The sequence below is a fragment of the Corvus kubaryi genome, unplaced genomic scaffold (assembly GCF_017639235.1).
Source record: "Corvus kubaryi isolate FWS band 111438036 unplaced genomic scaffold, C.kubaryi_AGA036_p1.0 split3-73, whole genome shotgun sequence".
Classification (NCBI taxonomy): Eukaryota; Metazoa; Chordata; class Aves; order Passeriformes; family Corvidae; genus Corvus; species Corvus kubaryi.
The window spans coordinates 13304080-13321881 of record NW_024582091.1 but is presented as its reverse complement, the minus strand read 5'-3'; the positions used below and the strand labels follow the sequence as shown (position 1 = coordinate 13321881).

Here is a 17802-nt window from a genome sequence, read left to right as displayed (position 1 = left end):
ACATCCCCGGCTGTAGAAGGGGCAGCAGCAGCAGCAGCCCCGGCGCAGAGGCACGGACGCACGCGCCGAGACAGGTCTGCCGGCTCCGCCGCTGCTGCTGCTGCTCACCATGGGTGCCGCCGCCGCCGAGCCCCCCAGCGCCATGGGCCTGGTGTCCAGCGTGGTGAACGACACCCTCGAGTTCTACCGCTGGACCTGGAGCATCCGAGGTAACGCGCCAGGGCGGCCCCGGCCCCGCCATCGCCGTGCCCGGTGCTCCCCGCCCGCTGCCACTGATGCGCAGCGGCTCAAAATGGCTCCGTCTCCCGGGAGACGCGGAGCGCGCTCCGGCGCCCCGGGACGGAGCCGCGGCGGGGGCCAGACTCCCCCGCTCCCGCCTGCCCTCCTCGCCCCTCCGGGTGCGCTCGGTGCAGTGTTTGTTTATCTGCCGTAATCCCGCGTAGCGGCCCGGGGTGGCCGGGGCACCGATCCGCGGCAAGGTGAGCGCGTCCCCTGTGCGCCCGCGGGTGGACGTAGCGAAATCCGCTTCCCAGGGCCGTGGTTCCTCCGGTTCTCTGCCGCCGCGGCGTGCCTTGGGGTGGTCATACGGGAATTTGATGTCGGAGGTAAGCGGGGCCCTCCGGTAAGCCGTGCCGGAGCTCGGGCGGCCTCTGGCTTCTGCGGCAGGTGGGAGCCCCGCGTCGGCATCGCGCGGAGTTCAGCAAACGAAATGAGCCGATGGTTGTTACCGCTAATGCAGCAGCTTTTCATTTTATATTAAATGTGTTTGGGTCAGTTCTGCTGTTTTCCGTTTTCAATATGCTCCACTCCTGTGTTGGCACCCCACGACTGCAATGTGGCAGATGCTGAAGGAAGAGTAAATGTCTTGGAATATGGAGAAATGTGGAAAAGCAGCTTTCAGTGCTGGGACAGCAAATGAGGTGGTATCTTGCTGCAGCGACCGGTAGCTCTGGAAGTGTTATTGGTCAGCGTGAATGGCTCCGTCTCGTGTGTCAAATGAAAGGAGTCGCAGCTTTTACAGTTGCTTGCTATTGTGAGTAGCCACGGGCAGCTGACAGAAGGATCATTTGCTCCTCTGGATGTTTTCTTCTTTTTTTCGTTGTTCACACAACGATAAGATTTAGCTCTTTTGAAACACATAGAGCAAAACTGGAGTGCATGCAACTGTGGATGTATTTCGTGGCAGTGTGATAAGTGGGAATGTGGGGCCTTCATTGCAGACGGGAAGCTCACTGCATCAGCAGTCTTTGCTTTTCCGCCCCCCTCCCTTCTGCCATCTGTCAGATAATAAATTAATCTTATGTTATAGATGGAAGGAGCTCACTTTTTTTCACAATTTGCCTTCCTTTAACTTCTGTGTTTTGCAATATTTTAAAATTTGAGCCTGCGTGCATCTTTTTCTCTTCTGCTTTTAAAAACTGCCAGAATATGAGAGCAAATAAAAATGCTTGCAGCAGCACTGCATTGTAATCTACCAGTGTTTGCTCTCTTTCTCTGACTCTTGCAACATACAATTGTTCATAGACCGCCAGGTAATGCATAAAAGAGATGCAATTCTAGTCAATCAATAGCATTTTCAGATGGATATAAAAATAGATGTGGGTACAAAGTTGATAACCTATTAGATTACTTGATTTCTTTGAAAAAAATACTTCAAGTTCTGATATGTTTCCTGAACTTCAAACAAGTTATTTAAGTCTATCAAATAACCATGTCTATTGTAAGCAAAAATGGTCAGAGCGGGGGAAAAAAGGAAGAAGAAAAAGCAAGTAAATGTAAACAATGTAACAATAAGTAACTGACAGTGATACTACACATAGAGCAAACTTTTTTCCTTCTGCTTCTTTGGAGAATGTTAAGCAGTAGTAGGATGACGTTGTTATTGCCCATAAATTGCCCGTATTACACATAAAATATGTGTAAGTCTTACTGATTTATTAATGGAAAATTTTTAATTTTTGCTTTAATTTCAGCAATCTTGCTGTTAAAGCAGGATTCCATTGTAAGGAAGTAATCAGTCCTATTTTGTGGAGAGTTTCTTGTTCAGATTCTGGATTACAGCAGGTCCCTGCAAGGCTAGTTTTGGGTAGAGCCTAAGTGACATGAAAAACACATTACAGTTCTTATTTATATCTAGTAGTGTGTGAAACAGGGTTCTCCTGTGGTTTTTACAGTCAGGTAGGGATAGGTGAAATATGTAATATCTCACATTGTAGTTACAAGATAGCTCTGGATAAGAAAGTGTTATTCATGAGGCAATGCTGTATGGCTGTTTAGTGAGATAATTTTTTAATGCCCTAAATTCTGCAAAAATGCCTGCTCAGTTTGCTGCTTTTCTGCATGTTTCTTTGTTCAGACAAAAGTAATTGTCTCCATTTGCCATCTCTGAGTGAACGTACAGCATCCTTCCAGTACCTAAAGGGGGTGTGAGATGAGACTGGGAGAGGGACCTTCTAAAAGGGCATATAGTGATAGGACAAGGTAATGGCTTCAGACTGAAAGAGAGTAGGTTTAGATTCGATACTGGGAAAAAATTCTCTACTGCAAATGTGATGAGGCACAGGAACAGGTTGCTCAGAGAACTTGTGGATACCCCATCCCTGGAATTGTTCAAGGCCAGGTTGGAGGGGGCTCTGAAATTCTAGTGGAATGTGTCTCTGCCCATGGCAGGGTGATTTGAGCTAGATGATCTTTAAGGTCCCTTCCAACCCAAATCATTCTATGGTATGTTAAAATCATGAATTCAGCACTGTTATGGATTCATGCAATTCACTTTTGTGTTAAGAGCTATGACAATGATGTTGCTCAACAGAAAACACAAATTATGGCATGCAAGACCATTGCCTAATGTTCAATATCATTAAATAAAAAACTATACCACGCAGCAAAGTTGCTCAACAAATGATGCTATGCAATAGCATTACACAATAAATCATACTGAAACACTACTACACAGCAAAATTACACAACAAAATGTGAAGAAATTTTATTCCCACTACTACTCCTACACTTATTCTCTCCAGTTCCCACTTCCATTTTTTATTGAACACCTGTGTGTCTTTAGCCCTATTCTCTGTATTCAGCAGGATTGTCCTGCCAGTGGGTGTTTTCTCCTGCTGCCTTGGACTCCTGTGATGAGACTTGTGTAGAACTGTGCCACAACATCCCACTGAGTCTTGTGCTGCGTTATTTTTGCACATTAAAGATTTGATCATTTTCCTTCTCTGCGTTGTGCTATTTAAAAAGCAACTGACCTTTTCTGAGACCAAAAAAAAACCCCCAAAAGACCAAGTATTTAATGAGCCTAAATGGATTTTTTGATGTTACAATTTCTTTTAGCATTAAGCGTGCTGTGTAAAGCTGGTTTGTTTGTGGTTTTGGTTTTCTAAGACTTGCATTTGGGAATAATAGCAGTCTTCTGTGACTTTTTCCCCATATATGTTATCAAATACATTTTCAGCATTAGCTTAATGCTTTTGCTTGTTCATTTGTTGAAAAACTCCTTTTTTTCTCTCTCCTCCCTTGACTACTTTTCAGACTCCTTTCATGAAAGCCCAAAATCCACTGCAACTATATATTCACCTAGAAGGCTAAAGGACATAAGTTAGGAAGCCATAAACTTCAGGAAGAGATAGAAAAGTCAAAACCACATTCTTAGTGCTCATCAAGTGAAAAAAAAGAAAAGGTGGTCGGAGGAACAGTTACTATCAGGAAATATGATCTAGGAATTCCATGTCCTTATTTCTGTAAGGGCATGGGACCAGTTCCATGTAATTGCTAGGGCAGGGCTTCCTTCTTTCTCTCAGCTCAAGTAGCTGGTTGGGGTTAGATTTGCCAGGAAGGATTAAGGGTATGATTAGATGACTGAGCAAGTGACTTAAAGGGAGGTTCCAGTCTGAGTCCAGGGGAACTATTAAGATGAATAACTCAGGACATAATCCAGGAAAGAAGAGTGTGGAAATCTCAAAATGTGGGTGAAGAGACCATTGTCAGTTGGAGAAGGGGAGTAGGAGACTGTGGCTTGAAAAGATTTGTGAAACACTGTACAAAAAGATTTGTTTAGAGGAGCTAGTTAATTTGATTGTACTGGGCTAAAAAATGGAAGGATTTACTGACTTTGGGTGAGAATGATTGATCTTGGAGCTCAAGAGTTTAAAGGAGGCAGGGCCATCCCAGGCCATGTGGGGCTGCTTTGGAACAGCAACTATTTACAGCTGTTGCAGTTAATAAGATTACAGACTTTTTCCATCAGTAGGAAAGGAGAGAGATGCAAACTTTCACTTTAGTGGTAGGGTAGTGTTCTACATAGCATCTTGTTCGGGAGCAACATCAATTGTAGCTTTTATCAGTTGGGTCAGATGTGTAAGGCAGTGAGGATGGAGAAGATGGGAAACTTACAGCTGCTTGCCTAAAAACGTGAACCAGTGGAGCAGCTTCCTTGAGAACATCGATTGCCATAAATGCTTTTGCCAGGAGATCTTGGGACTAATTTAAAATTGCCCAGGAAGTTCAGGTTCATTTTCTTTTTCAGTACAGGGAACAGAACTGGAACAAAACATGTTTCTTCTTCCCTTGTTCTTTCCGCCATGGAGAACCCAAGTATGACCAAATGTTTATGCTGAGTGTTTATGCTTGAGAGAAGTTCAGTGGGGTGCTTAGCAGAACACTCTGAGTGCAATGAGTCCTTTGTAGCTGAGGATTTGTGCCAAAGCTGGTGGCAAGTAGAATCCCAGTGAAAGTTCTTCAGAGGGTGATGATGGGGAAAGAGAACAAAGGGTGAGATTAAGGCTCATGAAATCTGTTCCACAGAAACAAAGCAGAATGTGTTCCTAAACTTTCAGATGTCTGGCTGAGCGTCAGATTTGGTGATTTGGCACAATACTTGTCTTGCAGATACAATTTTCTTCTCAAGGGAACAGTTTTTTCAGTCTGTGGTCATGACTAGATAAAACACAAGGATTAGACAGGTAGAAACACACCAGAAACGGAAAAGCTGTGTAACTGGGTTGGCTGTCTTGAGGCAGAAACACAAAGAAAAAACCTTTGGCAGAAGCATCACTTGAAGAAATTGATTACAGAAGTAAAGAATGTTAAAGCCTAGATCATATGAGTCTGCTGTCAACCAAACTGAGCAATAGGAGCATCCCAGTTTACTGGATTCATTTAACATTTAATTGCCAGTTAGTGGAGGGAGGGACTTTATTAGTGAAGAAAAAAAATAATGATTGGTATTGAAGGCAATTCGCTGGGTGTTTGAAGGAAATTCTACCCCCATTTCATCATCAGGAGATTTTATCAGATTGTAGAACTCAAAAGACATAATCAGAACAAAACAGATACCAAGCATTTTTTTAAATGGAAACATCATTCAGAAAAGTACATTAGTGAAGTGTTAGGGTTAGAGATCTTGGGTCACCAAGCTTCAAGACCTTGATCATGAGGGAATAGCACCAAGCAAAATGAACTCTGTGGATGAGGAGCTGAGTTATGAGTGGAAGACTTCTCTTTCCTAAAATGAAGGAGGAGAAGTTGTAGGGATGATCTGCAAATCTCAGCTCCAGCAAAGAAATGAAACAGAAAAAACCGGCAAAGAGCACCAGCAAGAATGTAATACGAACTTCTGTTTGAACACTCATCACCATATTTCAGAAGGAAAAGGAAATGTGTAGACAAAATTACAAGAACATAACTGAATGTTTGAAAACTCATTCCAAAGCTGTGTAGATAGCATGTCTTTAAATTTTGAAGGAAATAAGGTGTTATGAATACTCTTAAAGGAGAACCCATAGGAAAAGATCAGGAAACGGCTGTATACAGAATTTAACCACGCTGATTGCATGACCTTAGTACCTACTGCAGAAGGCCAAATGACTAGATGTTTAAAATTTGGCACGTGGTAAATTGCTGTTGTGGAGCTCTCAGCAAATTATGTTTCTCAGCTGAGGCATCATGAGGTACAAATCAGTATGTGGTCCTGGAGCCACATACTGCAGCCAGAGGTGAAGAATTCTTGAGTAGTTGAAAAATCCTTGGCATGAAGCAGATGCAGCCATCCTGGAGACTCCACTGGTTACGTAGATTGATCGAGCATAGTGGCCGAACTCTTGTTCGTAGGTAGTTGTCTCTTGTTGGAGTACCTTGACTAGAAATGTTTGTAACCTCACCCTGCATTTATGCTGTGCTTGGGGTGAAGAGGCGTGCAGTAGGGCTGTGGCTGTAGATGCCAGAAGAGCAGAAGAGGTTGTATCCAAGGCAGCTGTGCTATGCTGTCCGGTGCAACCAGGGAAGAGGGTCAAAGGCTGCGTGAGGACAGTTAGTAGAGGAAGGTTAGGGAACATAGGATGTAGTTCCTTTTAAGGCCTTGTACATCAGGAATCATGAGCAGTGGGTGAGGTAAGACTCCACTTCTTCCTCTGCCAGTCCAGACAGGTTTTTGGAGTTACTTGATTCGGATGGATTAGGAGAGTGCTTAGATAAAAGGTGAATGAATGAAAAGACTCCAAACAGATATGGAGAGGACTTTGAGAGGAAGAATTTGCTAGGATGCAAGACTAAGGGAGGAGAAGAGGCTGTTGTGTGTACCAAAGAGTTTCTTGAGGTAAGGCACGTGGGGTTGAATAAATGCCTGAATGGCCTGAAAAACTGGAGCTAAATAAGAGTTCATTTATCTAAACAGAATTGGCCGAATGACAGCTTTGGCTTTTAAAGAGTGTTGATCTGAGTGGAGTCACTCAGGGCACAGAGGTTGTGACAGTGTGATTTTACGGACAGATCTGATCCATAATGTAGGACTTCTCTGACTAGTAAATACACGACAGGGCTTCGCTTCCTCAAGCTGTATTTGGAACCCAAGTTGGAGCTACCCCTGCACTCCATAAAGAACTCTTTGAGTGGGACTGTCTGACTGACACCTCATTTAGGAGGTTGTAGATGTGAATGCAGTTACTGGATCTTGTGTGGTGACAAGTGGGTACAACTATGCTCAGTGTTGTCAAACTCAAGTGCTTCTGAGTGTATGAGCTTCAAAGTCTTGTGGAATTTTAAGGATGTAAGTGAAGGCAGCTCTGAAATTCAGGCTTGGCAATACTTAGGTGTTAGCCCTGTTGGGGTTTTGAGTACTTCACCTAAGTTGCAGGCAAAGCAGTAAGTAGCCTAGAGATTAATAAAGTGCGACATGGTTTGTATTAATGCCCTTTGTGTGTGCTTGGATCTCAAGATAAGCATGAGCTAGGTTACCTTTCTCTCATGGAAGGTGAGGGAGAATAAGCTATCTCAGTCTGGCTTGCATTTGATGCAAGATAGTGACACGCCTGAGGGCATTGATTGTTCTTGGATTTGTTTTGCTCATGTGCCTGCAACTCAACTTTTTTCTTTAGGTACTTGAATAATTTCAGTGGTTTGATCCTTAACTCCTGCCCTGGAGTGTTCTCTCTCTCTTTGACGTTGTGCCTGCTTGTACCACGGGATTCTTCCCTTATATTGTGTTTGCATGGCAAGGTTTTGGTACTAGGGGGGCTATTCTAGAAGCTTCCCCCATGTCCAACAGAGCCAATGCCAGGCCGTCCCAAGATGGGCCCATTTCTTGCCAAGGCTGAGCCAGTCAGTGATAGTAGTAAAATCTCAGTGACAACAATCACACCATCAAAAGCAGCATGGCCAGCAGATTGAGGTAGGTGAGCCTGTCCCTCTACTCCACTCTTGTGAGATGCCACCTTTAGTACAGCTTCCACCCCTGGGGTCCCCAGCACAGAAAGGACATTGACCTGTTGGAGCAAATCTAGAGGAGGGCCGCCAAGTTGTTTAGAGGGACGGAGCACCTCTCCTATGAGGAAAGGCTAGGAGAATTGGGATTCTTTGGCCTGGAAAAGAGAAGACTTTGGGGTGACCTAACTGTGTCCTTCCAGCATCTGAAAGGAGCCTACAAGAAAAATGAAAAGAAACTTTTTACAAGGGCATGTAGTGAGAGGATAGGGGAGAATGGTTTCAACTGAAAGAGAGGAGGTTTAGATTAGACGTTAGGAAAAATTCTTTACTCTGAGGATGATGAGGTGCTGGAACAGGTTGCCCAGAGGAGCTGTGGATGCCCTATCCTTGGGAATGTTTAAAGCCAAGTTGGATGGGGCTCTGAGCAACCCTCTCTAGTGGAAGGCATCCTTGTTCATGACAGAGTTGTTTGAAGTGGATGATCTTTAATGTCCCTTCCAACCTAGGCTATTCTATGATTTTACAATTATATATTTAAGAAGAGGGGGAAAAAAATGGCACAGAAGTAATTGCAGCCAGAGAAGAGAGGAGTGAGAATATGTGAGACAAACCACTCTGCAGACATGGAGGTCAGTGAAGGAAGGTGAGGAGGTGCTCCAGGCACTGGAGAGAGATTCCCCTGCAGCCCATGGGAAAGACCATGGTGACACAGCTGTGCCCCTGATGCCTGTGGAGGTCCATAGGGCAGCAGAGATCCATCTGCAGACCCTGGAGGAGCCTCACACCAGAGCAGGTGGATGCCTGTGGGAAGCCTGTGCTGGAGCAGGCTCCTGGCAGGAAGGATCCCACACTGGATCAGTTTGTGAAGAACTGCAGTCTGTGGGAGGTCCTGTGGGAAGGACTCAGGCTGGAGAAGTTCATGGAGTTCATGTCACCTGTGGGAGCAACCCCACGCTGGAGCAGGGGAAAGACTCCTTCTCCTAAGGAAGAAGCAGCATCAGAAACAACATGTGATAAAATTGACTGTAATCCTTATTCCCTGTCTCCCATTGCCACTGGCAGGGAAAACGTAGAGAATCAGGAGTGAAGTTAAGCCTGAAAAGGAGGGAGGGTTTGGGAGAAAGGGGCTTTTAAGGGTTGCTCTACTTTATTATACAATTCAGATTTTAATTGATAATAAATTCAAGTAATTACCCCAAGTCACACCTGCTTTGTCCATAACAGTAATCGGTTTGTGGCCTCTACCTGTCCTTATCTCAACTCATGAGCCTTTTCTTCTATTTTCTCGCCCCTGCCCAGCTGAGAGGGGAGTGATAGAACAGCTTTGGTGGATACCTGGTCTCCAGTCAGGCTCAAACCACCACATCCCTAGTTTCATTCTCTGTTTCATCATAATCATGAACTCTTGACTGCTTGGTTTGTTTCCATCATATTTTCCTATTTCTCTTATCTCTTTCTGCTATATCTAAAAAGTGTCTTCTTCCAGCTCTCGCATATGTTACACTTAGTTTACATGCTTGACTATGGTGTTCTTCTACTGTCTTTTTTTATCTGCTTATAGGTATTACCTCTTTGATTCCTTCTCCCAGTTATGACCAATAAGAAAGATTATTTTACTGCTTACTAAATGTTCCTAGAATATTGCTGGAAGAAGGGAATTTATAACCCGTGTCTTTCACTTTTTCTGTTGAGCCAGTAAATCTCTCTGACATGATTTTATGTCCTTCTGTTCCTAGAACATCACTGCAACACCTTGTTTTTAAATGGTTTGAGATGACGTAAAGAAAAAAAAAGAAAGTAGCTAGTAGTTAAATTGACTAACTGGGCTTTAAATAGGAGACTTCATAATCATATTTTCTGCAGTTCCTGTTTAATATTTAGTGGTTTACCAGGAACAGATGTGCCCAATAGAAATACTCACATACAGAATACCCCAAAGTGCTTTGATATTTAGGTCAGGGTTTTTCCTACTCTGTCCAATCTACATTTCAGTGATCCATGAGTTTTTTCCAAGAGAGAGAAACTTAATTGCAGAAACCATTAGAGAAGCTTGAGGGCCTCCCGTTACTGTGGAAGGTAACACAGCTGTAGAAGTGAAAACACTTAGTTGTAGCAGTCATTTGGACATGGACATTATGTAGCTTCCAAACTGATAATTTTGCTACTGTGTACTTAATGAATGAAAGATTCAGACACTGATCGTTCTTTTTGTCATTTTTGGGTTAAGAACATTTTGTCATTCAGTTCATATTTTGAAAATCAGCATTTCAAAATTAGTCCTTTTTTTTTGGTGTTTGGTTCCTCACCCCTGATTTGTCATTTTTGCTGATGTTAAAGGGATGTTGAGGAATTAAGTTCTAAATGTTTTAGAGTTTTGTTTTTCCTTGGAGGCTTTGACTGATATATTTGTGTTAAGCTAACAGAAGACCTAATGTATCTCACAACTGTAAATTTACTTCTGCCTCTGAACTTCGAAGAGCTAATGCATTTCAATAACTCCTTTTGTAGATTTTATCAAAACAAAATTCTCATCTCATTCATCCTTCTGTAAAACCAAACTGATGAGAAGCATCCTTGTGGTAATGCAAACAGGAAAAACAGGTAGTTTGTCAGAGAGCTTTCTGTGCAGTTTCTTGCAAATTTTCTCCAGTAGCTTTCTGGTATTTTTCTTAGGTAGATTTCACTTGCCATTGCTGGTTTTCATACATGCTCAAGCACTGCATTTAAAAGTCTCCAAATGCTCATCTGCAACCCCAAATTACTGTGTTACAAGAGCAGCCATGTAAGTTGTTTACATTTGCTATGTAGTTAAGCATCACTATCCTTCCAGTATGCTAGCAGTAGCGGGACTTGTATCAGTGCTGAATTTACTGTGCCACATATGCTGAGTATGTAACACTTGTCTCTACAGTGGATAAGACCTTGCAGAGTTATTATTGAACTGATGTTAATAATCTTTCACATTTTTCAAGGAATTTACATTTAAACTGGGGAATCCAGTAACAATGTCTGTCTGTGGAGAAGATCATCATACTCTATGATCATCCCCTTCAGCATTATAAAACTCTGGGTGGGCCAATAGACTAATCCGTTATTGCAGCATTGGATGTGCATAAATCCTGTGTTTGCATTACTGCTTACTGATACCCCTACAACTATTTTCATAGTGCCAAACCCCAATGCTTTTGTGTGAAGTAAGGACATGTCCAGTCTGAGCGCTGAGAAATAGTTTTCGGCAAAACCCACAAAAGTTTGAATAAAAGTTTCAGTAGAAGGAAAGCTTTGTGAAGTGTGTTTTGTGCAGTACTTTTATTGCTTTAGAAATACAGAGACATAGACTGGATCGTAAAGTCTGCAACTAGTTTATAAAATTACATTGTGTGATAGGGTTGGGGGTTTTGTTTGCTTTCAACTGTTTACTCCATAACATACAATATTTAAGAAAAGCCATGCAGGTATCACTGCACTGGGAATGCATCTAGCATTTGTGATATTTGGAAAAGAAGATTTGGCAAACAGAAGAATGCTTCATGCCTCGAGGGCTTGTATCTTGCAAATCTTGTGTAAGCTTCACTGAGGATTATATTTTTATTATTCCTTGAAGCAGAGCATTTGTACTGTCCCCACAAGTAATCATAACAAATGGAGGAGATAAATCAAATATAATTTGAGCAAGGTAATGTCTTTGGACTTGAAAATCCTGAGACTTGATGGTAAATTGTCATGTCTCCTGAACTTCATAGTAATTCCATTATTATCCTTGTCTTGAAACACGTGTATCATGTAATTGCTATGTACAGGCACAAAGACAATATGGTATTAATGACTGAGTGATAGGAGTCCTGAGAAGACTAGAATGCTAGTCAGAATAAAGGGAAGGCTAGTTAAAATGCATCTGGCCTTTTAACAGCAAACTGGGATTAGGTTTTCCTGTTACTTTAATGGGAGTTTATGAAACACATGCATATTACACAGGTGTTCATTAGCTGCAGGAGATGTTGCTCTTGGCTGTGTGGCATTTTGATTTTATTTTGCTGTATACAGCTTTAAAGAAGACTAAGCAGTCAATTACAAAGCCCTGAAATTCAAAATAAAGCCACAGCTGGTTATGGGTTGTATCTGTTTGTCTTGCCTTGTAGTCCTTTTGGTTTTGGGGCAGGCATCTCTCATTTCTGACTGGAACAGGATTTTGTACAGCTTTGTCTGCAAACTTAAGAGTATGTGGGTTTCATTGTTTTGATTTTCAGAGTATGTGCTCTCATTATTCATCGTGCTTGAGGCTGAATACTTTTATTCTTGCACCTTAGTTTCATGTTTTATGGCTTGTTAAAATGAAAGTGCTTTGCCATAAAATTTTGATGTCTCTTGTTCTTGACCCAAACAAATTAGTTTGTTCTCGACTAGTTAAAGCTTGAGGATAGACAAAATGCTTAACTCAGAGGTTTAGGTCTGTTATCAAAGATCAAAATAAACTTGCTTTCTCTCTACTGTTCTATTAATTAATAAAAAAGGAAAAAAAATTGCTTAAACCAGGCCAGCTGTTAATGCTTTTATATGCCGAGTTTTGGGAACCTTTGTCCATGTAGCATCCTGTGCGTAGCATCCTTAGCTTTACCACTAACATACGTGGGAATAAATTCTTTACTGTGAGGGTGGTGAGGCACTGGAACAGGCTGCCCAGAGAAGCTGTGGATGCCCCATCCCTGGAAGTGGTCAAGGCCAGGTTGGATGGGGCTCTGAGCAATCTCTGGGAGGTGTCCCTGCCCACAGTGGTGGTTGGAACGAGATGATCTGTAAGGTCCCTTCCAACCCAAGCCATTCTGTGATTCTCTGATACTCGCATCTTTGTTTTCTTGCCAGTCATAACCACCACTGATGCTGTGGTATTATGATAATACAGAATTTTTTGTGAGATAAAGCAGCAGGGGCTTGACTGTTTCCTGAGAAGCCAGTGCAAGGCTGATTTAAAGGTTTGTAGAGTATCCAGAGATGAGCCATGAAGATGATTCTATGATTGGAAAATATTTCATCAGGTGAGTGAGATTAAGTGTTCCTTTAAAGAAAATTTTCGAAAAGAAAATAATGGCAGCTAGTGAGTGACCTGATAACTGTTCAAAACTACCCAAATGAGAAAGGAAAAAAATTTAAATGATGGATCTAGCAAAGAAAATGATAATGAACTATTTAAAGTTTAATCCTAATTTCTTCGGATGTAGAGAGCAACTTTATGCAGTGGGTCTAGTTAACATTTTATAGCAAGGTGCTATATATTCTACTGGGCTCTCTGCCCTGTACTAAAATAGGAAATTCTTCTAAGAAAGATCCCTTAGCTTATACATGTGTTAATGGAAGCTTCATGGCCTTTGCTTTGTAGGTGATACGAGATTCTTTCTGAGTTAGGTACAGGTATCTTTGACCTTGTCAGACTCCTTAGAAATACCCATAGTGCCAGAAGACTGCAGACATTACGAAGTATGATAGATAAGAAAGAAGCATAAACTGACCATTCCTTTTGTCCCAATCCTTTTGCTTTGCTGCAGCAATCTGTCTGCACAGTCCCTCCTAAGAGCACATGGACTTTTCTTTTACCTGAAATCTGGATGAAGCTATAGGGATATCATTTGAGTTCATGCAGTAGCTTAAATCTACTATTATAGGATTTCTCATTAAAAACCTTTATAAACTGAGATTATTAGCAACAGGACAAGAGGAAATGGCCTCGAGCTATGCCAGGGGAGGTTCAGGTTGGACATCAGGCAAAATTTCTTCACTGAAAGAGTGGTTAGACATTGGAATGGGCTGCCCCAGGAAGTGGTGGAGTCACCGTGCCTGGACGTATTAAAGAAATGACTGGACATGGCACTTAGTGCTATGGTTTAATTGACATGGTAGTGTTCAGTTATAGGATGGACTTGATGATCTTGAAGGCCTTTTCCAACTTTAGTGATTCTGTAATTTCATGAACTGAGGATTAGAGTGCAATTTGTTCAATGAATAATCAATATCAAAGCAGATATTGATTATTCATTCAAAAAAAGCAAAGGTGTGTGAAGTTACGTTTCTCACCTGTTTTTTTATATGAGATGTGTTTTCATTTTGTAATGATTTCCATTGTAGTAGAACTAGCAAGATGTGGGAAATTCTTAGATAATTAAAACTATGTGGTTCATGGAACAGTACTCCCATTAGGTAATACTGGTTTGCCTTCCTTATATTGTGGAGTTAAAATTTGACTTGTTTAAGGAAATCTTTCTTAAACTTGAGGTTGGCTTTGAGAGTACTTTTGTTAAAATGAACGTGATCTGCAGAGAGCTCTCACAGAACCACTTTTAAAAGTCGCCATCACTTCTGCAATGTCTTTAGAAATGTAATCGGACAGATGGATGTGCTGGATTGGCACTGTAAGTGTCTTTGCGCTGAGAATAGTATCCATAGCTATTAATAACTTTGAAAGTCTCTCCAGGTAAATTAGTGAGTAGCGACCTTATAGCTAAGGAATACATATGTTGTTAAACTAGAAATAAAGATTTTCTAAGTATTTACTTTGAACCTAACGTGAACACAGGGAATTGCAAAAATCATGTATTTTAGTAATGTAATACTTTCTCTAAAACTAATTTTAAAAGCAGAGATAGTCATCATTGTACTGTTTCAGGATTTCTCTAGGTGAATGTCAAAGTGACTGTGCTATGCATTTGCTTGCTTATTTTTAAAGTTTGTATTTTCTTGGGGAAAGAAAAGAAAAAGATCATAGGCTAAGTAATATGCAGGAAATTGAACCATCTAAAATCTTCTCTATTGGAAAGGAAGTGCTAAACCATGTTTAACAGAAATGCTTGCATATTAAAACAATTACAGTATGTTTCTCAAAAGTTTCTTGGGATTTTTAATGCTAGAACACTATCACTTCAACCTTACTTACTGAAATTCATCTTCACATGCCATCCATATTTCCATATAGGTTAATTACATCCTCTTTGGACATTGCCAGGCAGGATATTCAGTCCTTTTCATTGTCCTACTCTTTTTCTTGCTTTGAAGGAAGAAATCAAAGGGATTTATGTGTGTATTTCTTGTTTATTTCCCCACAGAAAGAATTACATCCTGCAAAGGTAGGTACCTCAGGGCAATTTCAATTATTTTTATATATATATGAATAATAATATATATACTTACATATAATATGTATATACACATATAGATATGTAAGTTCTTCTGTTTCTTGTCTTTGCAAGGTGAAACTTTAGAACATATATACACAAAATGACAGGAAAGTCTTGTGTATATACATATTTCCTACTGTTTCCTTACATAACAATAGTTTTCTGTCAGGAACATGTTAGCAGATGCCTTAGTCTAGGCTGGATTCATTTTTGCTGTAAAGTGCAACCCTAAGTGCTTGTTCTAAAACTTTTCCCTCCTTACCAAAACAGCACTGTACTACAGGCTGTGCCATCACAGCAGACACTTTATTTGTGATCGAATTAGAATCTGGGTCTTGGGATTTGAAAGACAAACGCATTAATCCCCTGAAAGATTCAATCTCTGTCAATTCTAATCAGGTAAAGGCATTGGTCTCTTTGCTTCAAAGCAGTTAGAGGGATTTTTTTAATTCAGGGAGCTGGCCTTTTTATTTCAAACGTATTTCATCTTTCAGGTAAAATTGTCCCTATTCCATGTGAAATACTGCAGGATTTAATGCACTCATATGTCCCCTTAAACTTTCACAGTTCTCTGTAATTTGCAGAAATCTTTTGTGGCCATCAGCACCAGCTAGTAAGTAGGACACAAAATTATGCTGGTTTTGCTAAAATAGATTGGGGGATGGGAAGGAAGAAGGTGTTGGAGTAGCTTGGAATGTTTGTCACTTGAGCAGATGACTTAAGATAGTGAATTTATCTTGGTTTGAAAGAGAGCATCTGAAAAGAAGTTTGGAGCAAGGGTCTGCATTTTACTGGGTTTTCTGTGTAGAACATAGACAAGCAGGCTTGCCAGGTAAACTGAAATGAAATTGGTTTTGTAATACCTTCTGTGCAATAAAAATGATACGTGGAGTTGACTTATAATGCAGCAAGTTACTTTGCATTATCCAGGAGAGATCCTGTGATGAAAAAGTTCTGTGATTAACAGTATCATGTTTTCTGATGCCACAGTACTAGTTAAAAGCCACAGTACTAGTTAAAAATAATCATATGCAGAGGCTCCTACATGCCCTTAAAATAAATGTAAGATGATGTTCGTAGTTAGCACAGTAGAACAGACTCTTCTACTGTTTTGGCCAGGATGTACTCCAGAACTGGATTGCCTTCTGTATTCCCTCTCATAGAAGCATTTTGTGTTTGAAGTGTAATTACTTGTCCTAGGAGAGATCAGGCCCCCAAAATGGTAATGTTAGGTTCCCTGGGCAGTGTGTTACAAGATTTCTATCAGTAAAATATATTTTTCCTATAACTACTTGAAGACTTCAAGTCTCTGAGATGTGGTGGCTCACTGCCCAAAAACCTGTTGTAGAGGGAAAGTAACAGGCTGAAACCATGCTAGGGAAGAGTAATGGCAGCTTCTCAGGTGCTCTTATGTTGTTGTCAGAGTTAATGAAATATATCTCTTGGTTTTCTCCAGTGAAGTTCTTCAATTTATAGTATTTTTGGAAAGGAGGTGGAAGAATTGCTTACTGTGCTGATGAGGTGTGAGGCAAAGCCTGTTCTCAGCTGGGTTCTAATAGAAGTTGTCACTTTGTCCTTCCTTTCACCTTCTAGTGAATCCTCATTCTTCCATCTAGAAGTCTAGAAGTCTTTGTCTCCTGCCACAAAAAGAAATCTGAAATAGGTCATGGTTTTCAGCAGTGGGTGGTAACGTTCACCTCCTGGGTAAAATTCAAATCTTCCTCTTTCACGTTTCTTTGTATTGCCACTTTAGTGTGTAAGATACCATGAAACACTGTGTTGGAAAATAGAAGACAGATTCTCTAATGTGTATTTTCTTCTTTATCCTCTTTATGTTGCTTACTGCAAGAAGCCTGGGAAAGCAGCTGTGTCTCTTGGCTCACCTGTTGTTAGCTCTTTGTACGCTACAGTGAAGGGAGATACGGATTTGATTAAAGCGTGTCACTTATTAACTATTCCCAGAGCTGTATCTTAACTGACACCTTTCTTCTTGTTTCATGGTGAGTCCTTGCCTATTACTTGCTATCAGGTAGATGATGAGGTTCACCTTTTTCTTTTCTTTTTTTAATGGTGTTATCTTTTATTTTTAAATTCAAATTGGTAGAGCAATTGCTAAAAGCAAGAAGGGACTAAGGTGTAAAGGATATAAGAGTGTAATAATTGCAATGCAGTAGTGATTTCAACTTTGGTAGGTGGTATTCGGTGTGGTTTCAGGAGCTTGCCGAAAAGTTAAGCAGTAACTGTCTTCTCTCACTCTGTTCAGTCCTCTTCTACTGCCTGTGTTTCTACAGCCGATCTATCTGACTTTTTGACACTCCTCCCTGTAGTCCTTGCCCTGTCTTGACCTTGGCTTCTTTTGGTGCCTGTGGCCACATGGCTGAATCCCATCATTCTGGCAGCATCAGTGTCCTTTCTTGATGTTTCTCTCTTCTGGTATTAACAGCCATAATGGAAGCAGCTAGGCTTCTCTGTCTTCTTTTCCTCTTCTTTTTAGGTCTCCTAGCATCTTGGAATGTGCAGCCTAATTATTAAATCATCTGGAAGTAAGAAGAATCTGTGTTCTGCACACTGTCTTTCCCTAGATCACAGTACTTGTTTATTAGAAATAGAGGGCCTCATGAAATTCATTCCCAAAATCAGGTTCTAATTTATGGCCTTAAGAACAAAGAAAATGAGAAAGAAGTGTAGGAGAAGTAATGGCAGCGCTGTTCTGTACTTTCCTCATTGCATTGCAGTTCCTCATTTTCTTGATAAGAAGGGTTTTCTAAACTACTGGTTGTATGCCTGTGATCACAAATTAATTTATGGTATAGGAATTTTTCATGGCCTTTGACTTACAATTCTCTAAAAGAAACTTGTCCTCTAGGTAAATCTCTGGGCAGCTGCATTTGTGAGTTTACCCCCAGCTGACTTGAAGGCAGGTTTTTTAGTTGTT

General features: G+C 41.0%; 1 protein-coding gene across 2 annotated transcripts in view; it reads left to right on the top strand.

Annotated features, from left to right (window-relative positions):
* Positions 1-6: 6 nt before the first annotated feature.
* The window catches only part of ELOVL4 (ELOVL fatty acid elongase 4), a 36735-nt gene continuing 18939 nt past the window's right edge, over positions 7-17802 (top strand). Inside the window, exon 1 of one of the 2 annotated variants that reach the window (XM_042016365.1) lies at positions 7-209. In XM_042016365.1, coding sequence (XP_041872299.1) covers positions 110-209 — 100 coding nt within the window. In that variant the 5' untranslated portion in view covers positions 7-109. Of the gene's footprint in view, positions 210-14749; positions 14817-17802 lie in introns of those variants that run through there. The other variant, XM_042016366.1, reaches the window with a different exon arrangement.